Source organism: Nothobranchius furzeri, chromosome 9, assembly GCF_043380555.1.
Source record: "Nothobranchius furzeri strain GRZ-AD chromosome 9, NfurGRZ-RIMD1, whole genome shotgun sequence".
Lineage (NCBI taxonomy): Eukaryota > Metazoa > Chordata > Actinopteri > Cyprinodontiformes > Nothobranchiidae > Nothobranchius > Nothobranchius furzeri.
The window spans coordinates 24200811-24217491 of NC_091749.1; the positions used below are offsets into that span (position 1 = coordinate 24200811).

The window sequence follows — 16681 nt, forward strand, 5'->3', positions numbered from 1 at the left end:
TAAGAAACTAAAAGGTTTAGTTAAAAGCTGCTTTAAATAAAAGGGTCTTTAGCTGTTTTAAAAAAATGTCCAGACTATCAAAGCTACGTAAGGATAAAGGACGATCATTCCAGAGTCGTGGTGCAACAGTCTGGAAGGAGCGATTACCTCGACTTTTATATCTGGTCTTTGGAACTTCTAGAAGGTTCTGGTGTGTGGACCTGAGGGCTCGGGTTGGAGCATAAGGCTTTAACAGTTCAGTAATATAGGGAAAACACAAACTGTGGTTTAGACCTCTCTGGGATTCTGAGAACTATTGTACTGGCTTCATTTAACTCCACAGGTGTGCTGTGGTGTATAATGTAATATGTATAATTAACTCTTTATTAAACCTATTTTGATATACAAAAATGCATTGTGGGTATTGTAGGTTAGCGTCAATGCTTGTTATATTATTGATCCCTTCCTCTTATTGAAAAACATTGATTTCCAATTGACCATCAGACCTAAGAGTAATCATTTCCTGTAGTGCATAAATCCCCTTTGCTGTGAAATCCTCGTGTTGCTGCGTGCTGAAGCTCAGCCAGGCTCTGTGGATCGCTGCTGATTGCATGCAGCTTCTGCAGGTGTCAGTACGACTGTAGCCAGTAGGAGGGACTTGATGCTCTAACTTCTCATTTTGCGTCTGCTCTCTATCCAGTCGTCCTGGTCCTGCTCGGAGAGGCGACGGGCATCAGCATCATCAGCAGAATCAGCACCGCATTCTGAGGAGCGCCGTGAATCTTAGGCAGAAAACACGAGCGGAGGCTCACATTATCGCGCTTTTCCATTGTTGATTTGCTTTTATTTCGTTCTGTTTTTTTTTTTTTTTTGTTGCGTCTTGGCTTTCTTCCCCCCTCACCCCTCCTCTCTTTTTCCCACCCAATCTCTGACGCGCAAGGACACTACAGCATCCATCCACGGCAGAGCCGCGCACACAGAGCCTCCTCTGTACAGGCGCACCAGTCATCCTCTTTCCTTCCTTTCTACCTTCCTTCTTCCCACACTCCTCTCCTCTTCACTTGTTCTGCTCGAACCCAGAGGACATCGGGAGCCCTTCTACTTCTCCCCCCCACCCCTCCACCCCACTTTGCCCGGAGACATGGATCTATGGTTTCATTCGGTCCGGATTTGCTGGTGGAGGGTTTTGTTTCTGATGAGTGTTTTCCAGGACTACCTGAGCTCCATGCTGGACTGCCCGCCGATGTGCAGCTGCTCTCAAACAGAGATCTATTGCAATAACTCCGACAATGAACGGTTTTTCCCTTTACTCGCCTTGCAAGATAGCAACGGGACCAGCGTGGATATCGCGGACTTATTCAAAAACATCACCACCATGTAAGTAGCTGCGGTTTATGCTGCGCGTTTCTGAATCATTCATTGATCAGAGCCGCCGCCTGCTGTGATTTGACGTGTGTGTGTGTGTGTGTGTGTGTGTGTGTGTGTGTGTGTGTGTGTGTGTGTGTGTGTGTGCGTGTGTGTGTGTGCGTGTGCGCGCGCGTTGGTTCTGAGACTTTTCTCACTTCCAGCAGCCTCCTGGTGCTCGTGGTGGCTGGAGCAGAAACGTGCGCGTTCTTGTGCAAAACGAGAGAAATTGCGCCCACTCCTTCTGGTGAATTTCGGTCCCCTTGTGATCCCATAAAGTTGGCTCTCGGCTGTAGCCCCGCAGGCCTGAGAATGGCCAACACACAGGGATGATGCAGGTCAACTCATCCACTTGATTCCCGACCTGCACGGTCGGTTCCGACTCGCTAAACCCGATGAAAGCAGAAATAAATGGTGCAGTGAGGAGGATGCGTCCCTCTCAAACTTTATCACATCCGGTCCGGATGATGCAAAGGGGGAGGAATGGGGGTCACTTGTGGCTCTGGTGTAGCTGCAGATTATTATTCTGAGATGGGTTAGGATTTTAGAACCCCCCCCCCCCCCCCCCCCCTCCATCCCGCACTCCCACACACCCCCAGAAGTAGCTACATTTTCATTCTGCATCCGCCTCCCCCCTTTCCCTGGCACCGATCCCTCCTCCCAACATCAAAGCTTTCTTTCTTGAAAAGTCAGGGGAAGAAGGGGTGGGGGGAGGGGGGTTATCGTGCCTTAAAATCTGAGTGATGGAGGCTGATTTGCATATAAAGTAAACACCTCCCGTTCTAATGCAGCGGAATCCCCGCACGGCTTCCCGGGACCTCTCCACCCCGTTTCCCTTCCATCAGACAGCAAGTTATTTGGTGCCACGGTTCACCGCCCGCCCGGGCCACTAGAGGGTACCCTGGTACCCTGAATGTGCTTCCGGAGCCTCGAACACACACGCAGGAGTCATTTACTTGACTGTTTTATCAGAATGCTGCCTGTTTGTTAGAACCGGTTTAACTCAGCTGCATTAAGGCAAAAACCACCAGAGGTAATCACTGTTAGTGATTAGTGTGACCGGAGGATGACCCGGTGCATACAGATTACCTCCAACCTGCTCCATCCCTTTTCATCACCCCCCCCCCCCCCCCCCCCCATGCTTTTTCCACAAAGTCACGCACTCATCGTCTTGTTTGCCTTTGAGAGAACCCGATGCAACTGACCCAGGACTAATTGTGCATTCCCAGCCAGACACCCACAGCCCCTTTTGCTGCTCAGCATGGACAGCACCATCCTCCCAGCACCACCAGCAGCTCAATGACAGCCTCTCAGAGACCACACCACCCAATGTCACACAGACTCACACATCCGATTTACATTCAGCACACAATCACCTATCGAATCTCTGCTAATTATCATCAGAACTGCAATTTCATGCTCCGTGCTAATTTATTACTGTCCAGATAGGCTTTGCAAATGGTATCCATAGTAATAGGAGGCAGGCAGAGGCTGAGCCCACGTACACCACAAGTGGTCCTCCATCCTCGCTCTTTTTAAGGAGGAAGATCCATGACAGGAAATAGTTTTCTTCCATTTGTCTGAAACAAAAAAATAGCCAAAGCTAAGTGAAACGACACCGACCAGCAGCAACAGGAAGAGAGAGAGAGAGAGAGAGAGAGAGAGAGAGAGAGAGAGAGAGAGAGACGTTGGTGTGTGTTGTGAGAGGGTGTACTGGTCACTCATAGAGAACTGCCAAGTCCAGATAATAGTTTTACAGTTTTCTCACGTTAGAGATTCATCATAAGAAGCATCGCTGCATGAAGCGGATAAGATCAGGCCTCACTGTGATACGTGTGTGTGTGTTGGTAGGGTGTGTGTGATTTTCTGAGAGCAGCCGAAGCTTTTTTCCTGGTTTGTGGAAGTGTGGCTGTGAGCTGAGCACAGAAACCCACTCAGTATTTCCACCTCTGGAGACGTTATGGCTGCAGGTTGTTTTATTTTATTTTTCTGCCTTTTTAAAGGTTTTGTGACTTTTCATTTTATTCTCAACACCACTTTTTATGCTAAACCAGTTTTAAACAAAGAGTTCAGTTCCTCTGTTTAGCCAGAATCACTAATCAAACATGTCACACAAGGTTTCATCGTGCCTTCCTCATGCTGCATATATTCCTAATACTGTTTCTTAGCTTGAGCTGGCATGAAGGCAGTCCGCTGTGGTCCCAACCATTTAAATCTGAACTGGTTTCATCTGGTTCCTGTTTGTGACCTGACTCGAAGAAGACTCAAAGGTGGTACAGCATCGATCAGGTCCCTGTTGTGTGAGTGCGTCACTAATTATGAGTTCTTCTCCACAACATCACACATAAAGATCTTTAGATAGCTTGTATGTGTTTTTGAACATATCAGGGCCTCTCGACCAGGTTATGTTTGGAAATGAGAACACAACACCTGCTAAAGTAACCGATAAATTATGGGATACCAAAAGAAATTAGTTTGAGAGAAAAGAAATGGAGTTAAACTTTACTCATTCATCTTCAACTAAATGTGTCAACAATTATCATTTAGAGTCGTGTTCAAATATACAACGATTAAAAACAGGTACATCTTAACAGAATACACAAAGGTACATGTAAATATTGATGTTTTCATGCAATTATGGTGATTGTTTAACTAAACATTAGGTTAACATGCAAGTGTATGTAGGAAGAGGAAAGTAGCTTTTCAAAATAAAAGTGGGATGAAGACTACATCAGCACATTTATGGGTAAGATTATGTCAGTCCATTCAACCACCACCACCACCATCATCATCATCATCATCACCATTATCCCTATTTGGTTCTCCTGGTTAAAAGGACTCAGAGCATAGATTGGGAATCTCTTCACCCTGCTTTTATTTTGGTTAAACTAATTGCGTTAGTTAGCTACATGTTTGGTTTTAGCTCTAACATTTATGGCCCAAGGATCAGGTCTCTGCTTTTTGCAGATGGTGTAGTCCTGTTAGCTTCATCAGACAGTGATCTCCAGCTTTTGCTGGAGCGGTTCACAACTGAGTGTGAAGCAGCTGGGATGAGAATCAACTGCTCTAAATATGAGACCATGGTCTTGAGTCCGGGAAGGGTAGAATGCCTTCTCCGGGTCAGGGATGAGGTCCTGCCCCAAGCGGAGGAGTTTAAGAAAATCAGGGTCTTGTTCACAAGTGAGAGAAAGTTGGAGCTTGAGATCAATACAGTAGGGGGATTGGTGCTGCATCTGCAGCGATGCCGGCGTTGTACCGGTCTGTCGTGGTGAAGAGAGAGCCGAGCCAGAAGGGAACGCCTTGGGGTTCCACCCAGAGGAGCTGGATCAAGTAGCAGGGGAGAGGGAAGTCTGGGTTGGCCCCACCTGACCCCAGTTAAGGATGGGTGGATCCAACATTTCTATTTATATAATTAGATTATATTTTTACCATATATTTTGTGGTATGGTTTATCATTATTTGACTAAAATTTCATGTCTAAATGACCGTCTACAGGTGGTTCAGAATGCCTGTGCTCGGCTTCTGACCGAGTCCTCCAAACACACCCACATCACCCCGCTTCTCCTCCAGCTTCACTGGCTGCCAGTCAACTTCAGGGTCCATTTCAAGATCCTGGTTCTGGTCTATAGGGCCTTACATGGACAAGCACCATCTTACATTGGTGATCTTCTCAGTCCCTACACCCCCAGCAGGTCCCTGAGGTCCAGTGATCAAAGCCTACTGGTTGTGCAGCACCAGGCTAAAGACCAAAGGTGACAGATCATCTGCTGCTGTGGCCTCCAGACTCTGGACCTCTCTCTCCCTGAGTCTGAGATCAGTGGACTCAGTGGTCTCCTATAAAAAGCAGCTGAAGACTCACCTGTTCAAGCTGGCTTTTGTGTGACCTTCATGACCCTCTCTTTATTCTGCTCTCCCCACCTATTCCACCTCCCTCAGGATCCACTGATTTCCCTCTTTCCTGTTCACTCTCTCTCTTTCTTAACATTTTTTTAATCACAATTGTCTATTTTTGCTCATTTTGAATATATTTTTAAACATTTTCTAAATGCTTTTTCATATTTTTACATTTTTTGTTTTTGTGAAGCGCCTCGTGATTTTTATCTTGAGAGGTGCTATAGAAATGATATTTTCTTCTTCTTCTCCCCGTTTTTAATGTAACAGGGAGTCTAAGTCTCCTCCCTCTCCGGTCGGCTCTTGGGTCTTTGGAGGAACGATAAAAGGAAAAAAGTAAACAGAACTAAAAGAGTTGCTTTCTTATCCGCTTTGCCTTACGACCTGCATCACACATATGTTGTACATCAGTCTAAATGAAAAATGATGACGTGTGCTTTGACCACGCCTGTCATGTACTTTGAGATTTATCAGCTTGTAAACGTTTGTAATTAGCATGACTACAAATTAGACATCGGCACGTCGCATACATGGCTTCACCATACAATGTCCTCTCCCCAAGCGTAGCGGCTACTCACCACTTGGCCAGATTTATGGTGGTTCTTTGAATTTGAAGTTTGCTGAATTTACAACCATTTTCCGTGTGTTCTTCTCCGCGTCTGGTTCGATGACGTACATTTGGTGATATGCATTTGTAGTCCTGGTTGTATTTTCACACAAAACCTAAAATAACTTTTTCCCCAGTTGATAATAAGCGCTTTATTGGCATCAAAATGTGTCTTTAAAATTCACGGACATCACACGTCATGAAACATAACAAACGGGATTAGAAAATAGCGTTTTTAGCCCCAGTAGACGGGCGTGACTCTCTCTAAAACGCACAGGCACGCCACGGATGCTTAACTCAGCTGAGGAGGAGTTGCTGGTTGTCCCTCGCTCCGAATACAGATCGAGGGCTGGCCGTGCATTCTCGGTTTTGGCCCCAACTCAGTAGAAGGAGTCGCTATTAAGCACAAGTCATTCTTGGAGACTGACTTTTATTTAGGAGTCTTTCAGAAACAGGGTCCATGACATTGGCCTTACTGTTTTTGATTTCTTTTAAATAGTTCTTTTCCTCGTCTCTTGTTTTGATTGGATAATCCTAATCTCTTCCTGTTTTACTGATTGCTTTAATCTGTTGTTTTTTACTGTTTTATGATCTTGTGATATTAGTCTCTTTCTAATCATGTTTTTTAAGATGATGCTTTGCACCTGAGCTTCTGATGAAGTTGAGGAAGGTGTTAAAAGTTAATTAAATAGAACAAAAAGCTAAATGCGATAAAACACGGCTGTTATTTTACAATCTGGATTCCACATTTAGTAAGGTTGTAGTTACTGCTTTCAGTGACGCTGTCGTGATGTGTGCGTCCCCAAGGTGCTGTGAAGAAAAATGCTTTCTAAGTCAGCCGCTGCACAGCCTGCAGTGCTTACTGTAAGAAAGGTTTTCTATTACTGTAGATTGTGAAAAGGGTCTGTGGTTTAAAAAAAGAGTTAACACAGAGTATGCCCTCAGACTCCGCTAGGTTTCACACAATCACAGTTTCATGCTATAATCTGCTTCAGCCACTGGTCTGTACGGTTATTACAGAGCCTTTCTTTTTCCTCCATCTCCTGGGATCTGAATTTGATCCTTTTATTCAACAACATGCAGTCGCTGCCAATTCTTGGATTCATAGCTAGCATTTCGACGTAGTGATGCAGGAAAAACGCAGGTGTCAGTCAGGTGAATAATGGCTGCAATCCACTCAGGTCCTCGTGTTGCGCCTGCTGGCTCACTGAAACGACTTGATGCTGCTGTTGGCCTCCTGCTGTGACACGGCTCCATACCTGCTACGAAAAGGGTCTGGAGAGATAATCAATCTGCGACTGCTGGTTAAAGATAAAGTGTGAATGGTACATCTCTCATCTTTTTATGCTATAATAGTCAACCTGTAACTTTGCCATAAATCCTGCAGAGGCATAACAATAAATGGTGATTTATTCGTGAAATAATCCTGTAGCTGCAGACACGTTATTACCATGAAGATTGAAGCTGCTGAGCCAGAAGGCACAGAAATAAAAACGTATTTTTAATAACTTTATATAAACCAGGCTTAACCAGGTGCTTCTTTAATCTGGATTTATGTTGCATGCACAGGAACACAAACACCTACACCAGTTTTAAATGGCCTACTGACAAACTGTTTAGTCACAACCCAACACAAATGTGCTTTAACAAATACATTTTGATTTTAGTTATGCAAAGATAAAGTTCGATGATGCTTTTGGCTGCAGAATGTTAACATTTTTCTGGTTATATTAAAAGTATAATCAGAACAAATCTAAAAGTGTATTTTTATGTACAAATGATGCAAATCAAGGCACGGGCCCTGCAGGTGCAGCAGGGCTGACCCTCTAGCTCTGGACCTAAAACTGTGTTGTACTCCACATGCGCACATCTGCGATAAAAGTCTTAAAACAGTTCTTCATTTTTTGCTGTTTATTGTAAACACAAATAAAAGGTAAACTCAAATATAGATTTCTACAAAAAAGAAGACAAATTAAAATGCGACGCAGGTCAAACGTCTGTGTGTTGCTCTAAGGTCCAGTGGCTCCTGAAACATTTACTGGTTATTTCTCTCCTCTCCGTTTGAACAGCCAATCAGAATTGAGCAAAAATCTTCATCATCAGTCACTGGTCAAACACTCTTCATCACTGCAACACAGAAATGTCTCTTCAAGGTAAATCAATGTACCACAAATTAGGAAATTACAAATTGAATTCTAATTTTAAAAACGACTTCAAAAGGCCCAAAGCCACATTTTCAAAATAAAAAAAACAACCCAATCCAAATGCTTATCTCCATCTCTGCTTATCTCCATCTCTGCTTAATTTTACGTGATGTTTGTGTTCTTTTAAAATTTCAGCGTAAAGGAAGAAAATGTCCGCTGTTTGCCTTTGAGACGAGGAGTCACTGAAGTACCCGTGCTCCATCTTTCTTCAGAGAGATTTACACATGTGGATTATAAAATTGCCATCTGTTTATCTGCAAACAAAACTAGAATCCCAGTCTCTTAAACGGTTTACCGTTAATCTCTGCTGCCAAACTCAGCTTGAAGGTTGTCATTTAACATCTTTAAAATCTCGATCGTCCCGTCTGTAAAGGAGAGCATCTCCTCTTTTTGAAGAGCTCTCGTCTCAAACGCTCCATGAGTCGTATACTTCCCTGGACCTGCCTCTTGGAGAAAGTCTCACCTTGAAATGTTGAAGGTTATTTTTTGGACCAAGTCTAAAGCTTTTAGACCCACTTTTCCTTCAGTATTTAACTGTTAAACACTGTTTTCACCTTTTCTCCCCCAAATAAGGCCCTGTCCACATGTAGCCGGGGATCTGCCAAAACGTAGATATTTTTCTACGTTTTGGCCTGTCATCCACACGAAAACGGAGTTTTTTAAAAACTCCGGCCAAAGTGAAGATCTGCGTTTTCTCCGTTTTGGGTGTCTGCGTGTGGACGGACAAAACCGGAGTTTTAAGGTCCGCAACGTCACTTTCCACGACAAAAAAATGCTGACATCACGTGTGCGACCTGTGTTTACACTAGCCGACAGCATGGATGCCCTCAGAGCTGCGCTCGCTTTATCAATTGTCCAAGCGCTTTTTGCTCGTTTGTTTTTGCAAGCTGAATTACTGCTCCTTGCGGAAGACCACAGACGAAGGACGAGGTTAAGAACGGGGGAAGTACTGCCGCCTACAGGTCTGGCATGTCCTTAACAACGTATTTATCCGGGTACGTGTGGACAGAGTTTGTTTTTAAAACGCGGATGTGTGGATGCAAGTTTTTGGAGGGGCGGATGTTCGTTTTTAAAAAGCCCCGGCTACGTGTGGACTAGGCCTAAGAGTCTGTTAAAACTGCACCTGAAATGATAGAGCTCTGAAGAATACTGTTTATTTAAAAAAGGCTTGCAGATTCTGCCAAATATACGTGTTCCATACAAGATTGTGTCCTGGCTCTGCTTAGGTGACATGTGTGGGCTGAAAATGTCCCTCGGTTCAGACACTGAGCATTACTAGATTACATAATCCCAGTGTTTCCTCTGCCTCTGTAACTCATGTGCAGCCCACGTACTGTATCTGACTTGAGATTCCAGTGTAGAAATAGTGCAAAATGCCTCTGAATAGAGAATGTTATTGAAAAGTTACACAATTTAGCTGGATTGTTGTCACATTTACAGAGTTCAGCTAAGGTTGTGAGCAGCACTTGAACACGTACTCTAAAACATTCTGCACGTGTGGATTTTGTTTTAAGAGGTCCTCGAGCACTTCTGAGTTTTCCTTTGTTAGAAGTGTCGGAGTTAAAACCTTCTTCTGTGTTTGAGTATCTTTTTAAGCTTTCTGAAAAACGAAGACCAAGAATTCAAAACTCTTACGTTCCACAGCACTCAGACATTATCCAATCATTTACGTGACTCCGTGTTGGCACTCACTGCAATCCCTGGAGTCAGAAAGTCAAAAAAGACAACTGGACTTCTTGTGTTGTGAGAACTGCACCAACTTACCCCTCCTGTTGGTTAAAGAGATTTCACTCCTCGCTCAAAAGGCTTCTTCAGCTCCGATCATGAGTTGAGAATCGGGATGTTCAATATCATTAGTCTAATATTAGAATCGTCCGATATCGGCATTAACATTTAATATCAGATAATATCTGTATCCGTTTTCAGTTATTTAGTGACCCAACTTTTACAAATCATACACTTACATCAAACTCCTCAGCTACTTCTCCTCTCTCTCAAAATGTGAGATTAACAGATCCGAAGGAACGTTTCGGAGATACTTTTGTTTATTTGACACCACTGAGGAAGTAGAAGCTAGCAGACGACTGAAACAGAACCAGAATCTTTCCCCAAGGCTCGTTTTTGTCATCTTAAGATCTTAATACATGTTTTATCACCATAGCTGCAACATACAGAAAAAGAAAAATACGTTGCCAACTAACACACATACCTTAGTGTCACACTCAGGGAGAAGAGATTCAGCTGCTGTTGGAGACTTTAAATATGACACTTTTTCAGTTACTCGCTTTAGGCATGTATGGAAGGAGATATGGGATGTTAGTAACCTAAAATGTTCTAGTTTTATTTTTATGAGATGGGAACTCAGTCACTATCGGTTTATGTCTGCATCGGAAATTAAGAGTCGATATATCGGTTTATCAGATATTGGTAAAAACAAAGCCAATATCGACAATCGCTAGTTGAGAAGCTACTTAAACATAAAAAAACAGCATTAAACCAAGTGGGCATCAACGTTAGTGTGCAACGTGAGCTCCTCTCTTGGTGTGGGCTGCATGAGCTGAATTTGTCGTTTGTGCTGTAATGTGAGCTGAAATTGCTAGAATAAGTAGAATTGCCCAGACTTGAGTGTACTATTGTTAGCTCAACTTGTGAACATCAGTGTGTACTTAACCTGTTGTGTAGGCGAGGGCGAACTTGGTGCATGTGTTACGATGAGCTCGATTTGCAGTGAGTTCAACTTATGGTGTGTTCTGTTCTGAGGTCAGTTTGCTGTCCAGTTCAGCTCAAGTTGCTCTGTGTGCTAACATGTTTTGGAGTTGAGCATGATAACGTGAGTGCATCCTGCAGTGTGTAGACTAGTGCGAGCTTAAGTAGCTGTTTAAGGTAATCTAAGCTCAACTCGTTTTGCACTAGTGTGGGCACAGACTGGTTCATGCACCAGCATTTGTTCATCGTGCTGTTTGTGTTAGAGTGAGTTCACTGTGTGTCTTGTGTGATCCTCTGAGTATCTGAGTTCAGCTCTATGTGTGTGTGTGTGTGTGTGTGTGTGTGTGTGTGTGTGTCCTACCAAAACATCTCAGACTATACTGCCTGTCCTGTGTAATCTCACATCCTCTATGCTGTACTTCAAAACCGATTGAGATTAGAGTTGTGTTTGCTTTTTAATGTCAAACACCCCAAAATCTCTACAATGATTTTAGGGTCATTTTAGCGTTATTCGTAGCATCAAGTTAACAGTTAGTGCATTCTGTTTCGCAGCACAGACAATGTTCCAACATGAGCCAGTAGTGAAACGGTGATGCAGTGCAACAATGTCCAGGAAGAGATTCACTTTCTTAGCCATGATTTATTATAGGGTTGATCAACATGGTGGAAAACTGCTCTTATGCAGGCTTTTGCTCTGACTAACAGTAAACTTGAGTTTAAAAATATAAACATGTCCGTCTTTGTCTGTGCTGATGTCACTCTAATCTCTGTCTGCTGCAAAATCCAGAAATATCATTAATCATTATCATCATTATACTCCACACAACCCAGCTGTAGCAGGGACTACCACAAAATACTTTGCGGAGTGTGTATAAGTACTATAAGTTTCATTGTAAAAAACATGAGCTGTACTTGCTCTAAGTGAAAATGCAATATGGTGATGAAATATTCTATAATGTTGTTTATTTATTAAAAACTTTCTTTTTCACTCTGATGTTAGATGAGAGGTGGATGAACACATGTACCAACATGATGCACCACACACACACACACACACGCACGCACGCACGCACACACACACACACACACACACAAGTTAATTCTGAATTGGCAGATCTATTTATTTATGACCCTGCCACCTGTTTTGTGTTCTTTATCCTGTTTTCTGTCTTTGTTCTCAGCTGCATGCTGGGAGGTTGTGAGGTATGGGTTTCTGATGCCTCGCTAACCTGAATCTACTGTATTTGTCAGCTTTATTTAGTTTCTTTATCATCCTGAAACCTCGCTTTGTGGTTTCTAAATCATTGATTTTTTTCTTTTCTTTTACTCCTCGGAGGAGAGATTCTGTTCGTGCCTGCTGAGACTCTTTTATGTGATGTGCAGGCTACGGTGCATTAGTGTCATTTCAAGCACAAATAAAGTAGACTGAAGAGTTCCTTACCCTCTCCGAGCTGCACACAGCCCTGAGCTCATAACTTGACACGTATCTGATGTCAGACAGCCGTTGTTTTGTCTTGTATTTAAGCATTAATCTCTGTTTTGTTATTTGTGTTCTGCATAGTCTGTACTCATTTAATACAATTTTTAAATGCATATTGATCTTCAGCGTGGCGTACTGGAGGTGTGGTGGGAGAGCGTGTGAAGTAGGGATGTGACTCTACCACCAAGGCCGATTCGACTCGTGTCCCGATACGCTGCCTGTGATTCGATACAAAAACGATAAAGTTAAACCCTCAGCCAATGCCATTTGATACGATTCATCCCTGCTAACGATTGGTTGTTGATTTTAAAACGTTTTTCATTTTGATAGAATTTATGATGCAATTTGAAACGATTCAACAAATTAAAAACAAGCCCACATCGGGTTTTTAAACATTATCACAATGTTTTTCCCTCTCGTCTGCGAAGGATGTGTCTGATCCTCTATTGTTTGATTTATCAATTAATTACACATGAATTGACAACACCTTTCATCAGTGGTATTTCCATATTATACATATTTATACTGCTACAATACTATGTTTAAATCCGAGGGTTGAAATGGGGTTTAGACAGTCACTCTGCTCAGAAAAATAAACCAACTGAATCAGAAAATTATTAGAGTTTATCGTATAGTGTTACGGAATCGTTATAAAACACTCTAAACATCTAAACCACCAAATAGTTATTCGTTTTTGTTCTTTTCTCACACAGTTTTAGGAAAAAATTGTTTGTGACCTGACATTTTTCAGCTAGTGTCTCTAGCCATCATCAGAGATCGCCGGTGTTAGTGGCGTCAATTCCTTTTATCCGTGGGCAGCAGAGGGCGATGTCGCCCTCTTTGCTGTGGGTCAAAACCTACTTGTATACGGCTTTTCCGGAGTATTTGTCTTATCCGATGGCACCATCTAGAGGCTGACAAGCATATCGCACGAAAACTCTGTCGATCCGTTTTATTAAGATGACAACTTCACGTTTCTTGTTTATAAACTTGCTTCTGTAGCCGACAAACAGAGCTAAAACACATTTTACATTATTCTCATGTCATCTTGTATTTTCATACATTTATATTTTAGAGACTTGTCTGTGAAAAGTTCGTCATCTCAAAAAATTTAAAACATGGTACGTGAACTGAAAAGTAATATATGTAACCATGTTTTTTTTACTGTTGAGAGACACGCATGGAAAGATACGTAGAGATGTAGCCGTCAGTTGTAACCAGTGCACATTGTATCTACCGGTGCAGTCGCATCTCTAACTTCAAGACTGACACACCCAGGGGCGGCGTTAGGCCCGGCTACTTGGACTGAAGCCCCGGATATTTCATAGAAAGCCCCGGATCTAAATCGCGGAAGTAACATGCAGTACCAAAGTCTAACAGAGAGGGAGCAGCTGGCAGTAGTTTGTATACAGCCTGCCTGAGCCTCCACCACTGAAGAAGAAGAAGCCCTTCAGCAGCCGGCTTCTTCTGCAGTCTACCTGAAACGCATGAGTGAAGATGGACATAAGGACGTTTTTTTAGACCAAAAGTACAACGACAGAACCCCAGCTTTGATGAGACTGGTGTTGACTCAGGTTTGTGAGTCTTATTTGAAAATATTTGTTGTGCTGCTGGTTTGCCTAAAGTTAGCTTATCAGGTAAAGTTGTTGGAGAAAGAAAGGGAATATTTACTATCATCTCACACTAAACACTAACAGGAACAATACTCTGCCCTGAATATGCTTAATATGTAGCTTCAGGTTAAAAATTATGTGGTACAAGACATATATGATGTTGACTAGTGCGTGTCACGTGTGTGCGCGCGCGTGTGTGTTTGCGTGTGTTAAGCCCCGGATGTTCTTCAGTCCTTAATACGCCCCTGGACACACCTGTTTCATTTCGGTGAATCTCTCCATCCCAACTGTGCTAACATTGAGCTAATGGCGAATTAGAAGCAAATTGCCATTTCTAGTAAAGTTCTACATTTTTAAAAACCAACAACATGATTTTACAGTGAAATGCATTTGTCGACACACAGGCTGAATAGACTGTATACTCCCTAAGAGTCCATCCTGTTAAGGAAAGAAAATCACAAATTTCTTTTGTGAAAATCAACTGAATGACACACAGATTTGCATTAATATGTTATATACTGTATAGTGATTATCAAATAAGTAAAAAAAAATGATACCAGTTTTGGGATTATCGTTTTACGGAGAAAATCTGGGGCAGCTGTTTGTGTCCTATAGTCTTAAAATAAAGGATGGTATGAAACTCACTCCAGTAGCTCAGAGTACACATCTCACATATAAAACCATTTGTTTTAGACTAATACTCAAATTTTTATAAAATGAAAACAAAAAAACTTAAACTTTTTTAACTCATTCCCTGCCAGCCTGATCGGTAAAGCCCTTCGCTGCAAGCGTTTCTCACCGTTTTTACTGTTTTTTTAAGAGTGACAGAATGTTGCGTGCTAGGATGATGTCGACGCCAAAACAACCAAAACAAAGCGGAGACTCGCCTCTTACATCAGGAAGAACCTGCACATTTCGAGCTTTATCCATTCTTTCATAATCCGTTGTTGAATTGTGATCGGCAGAAGCTTTTTCGGTTCGCGCCTCACTTTTTTTACAGCAGCGGCCCAAAACGATCTCCTAACACATGGATCTTCTGCTCCCTGATCACGTGACATGTGACGTATACGGATGAAGATCGGCTTTAGAGCTGAGATGTTTGTTCTCACGGTGCGGGGGCTCGTTCCGACGCCCACACAGTAAAAAAATGCAGTGAATGCAGTGAACGGTTGGGTTTAAACTTTAGCTGTCAATGGCAGTGAATGAGTTAAGATTTAGTCGATTAAAACTCAAAAAGACTAAAATGCATTTTCGTCAGAAAGACTAAGACTAAAACTAAGATGGCTGCCAAAAACAACACTGATCCAAAGGTCCAACAGACATTCCTGTCAAAAAAGCACGTACAATACTTGGTGTGAGGGTGTTCAGGAAGCTAAATACTCAACATAGTAGATTTACTCAAAAATCACAATGTCCAAAATTACTTTACGGGCTGTTGGTGTGTTAAATCCGATGGATTACTTCTGCCGATTCAGAGCAACAACATTTTGTATGGCTGTCACAGCAGTTTCGTGAGAGACATACTCAAACCCATTAATACATTATTGCGGTGTCTTGAAATGTCATGTCATGAAATGTCTCAGTAAAAAAAAAAAAAAAAGAAACCTTGTCGCATCTTTAGTCCCACGCTGCTTCAGCATCATCATTACTAATGTTGTTTAACTACCAAAGACTGAGTAGCAAACACAGTGCCAGTTGGTCCTCATCACAGAGACCCCCTGCTGGTTGTACATTGCGAGGCTTACCTCGGGCAATGCACCAAGGGTTCCTCTGTTAGAGGGTATCATCAAGTTTGCATGAGCCTGTCTTTGCGGAAAGTAGGTCACGGCTGCCATCTGAGAATTAGGAGGAGAGAGCAGCGCCTTCGTTCAGATCCTCTGCATGCAGGGATGCAGCTAAAAGACCCAGCCAAGTGACTGACCCAGCTTCTCCAACGCCCCCACCGCTTCGGCAGGCGGCCCTCACACCATAGAAGAGGCATACTAATGAAACACCTTCTCCAACTTAACAGTCAAAAGATGCATTAATGATCAGGGGGTGAAAACTACTGAAGCCTCTGCTGCTTCAGCCAGAAGTTTAAAAAGGAAGCCCTGTAAAGTTTTGCAGGATTTCTAGAAGCTCTTTGTTAACAACCCTTCTGCTTTAATGCACCACTTGGTGTTGGATTTGTGTTTAACAGTTTACCATTTCACATTTATGACATTAAAACAAGCTGGGAAAATTCATGAATTAACAATTTTAAGTGCCATTTGATGCAAGCAGAAGCTAAATCAAACTGAAATACTCGGTGCATTCCTTATCAATTTACATCTATTTACATGATCTGGTTTCTGCTGAATTTAAAAATAAAGTCTGTTTAATGTCAAATTGTGAACACAAGACTTGCCAATTTCATGTCAAATCAGGTAAAATAAGCTTTACTGAAGCTTTATTACAATTATGCATGTTTAAACATGGAATCTGCAGGCTTAGCACACACTGAAAGCAGCATTATAGCTAATTCCTTCGTCTCCATGATGCTGATGGATGATTCATAAAGCCAGTAGGATGGTGGAGGCATGGAAACGCTCTGTTTTGGTGAGAATGCCTCTCTCTCTCTGCACACACGCACACACACACACACACACACACACACACACACACACACACACATACACACACACACACGCACACACACACGCACAGATAACCTCCTGCCATTTGAGGATACACTTCGGACCCTCACAGCATCCATCACCACGTGTCCTTTCCCACCAAACTTGGAGCGAAAATTCTCCCCACCCTTTACTAGGACTCC

The 16681-nt window shown here is 42.6% G+C and overlaps 1 protein-coding gene across 4 annotated transcripts in view; it reads left to right on the forward strand.

Moving 5' to 3' along the window:
* The first annotated feature begins 619 nt into the window (after positions 1-619).
* ntrk3b (neurotrophic tyrosine kinase, receptor, type 3b) overlaps positions 620-16681 on the forward strand; it is a 368425-nt gene continuing 352363 nt past the window's right edge. Inside the window, exon 1 of one of the 4 annotated variants that reach the window (XM_070554718.1) lies at positions 620-1356. In XM_070554718.1, coding sequence (XP_070410819.1) covers positions 1121-1356 — 236 coding nt within the window. In that variant the 5' untranslated portion in view covers positions 620-1120. The remainder of the gene's footprint in view (positions 1357-16681) is intronic. The other 3 variants (XM_070554717.1, XM_070554719.1, XM_070554720.1) reach the window with 3 other exon arrangements.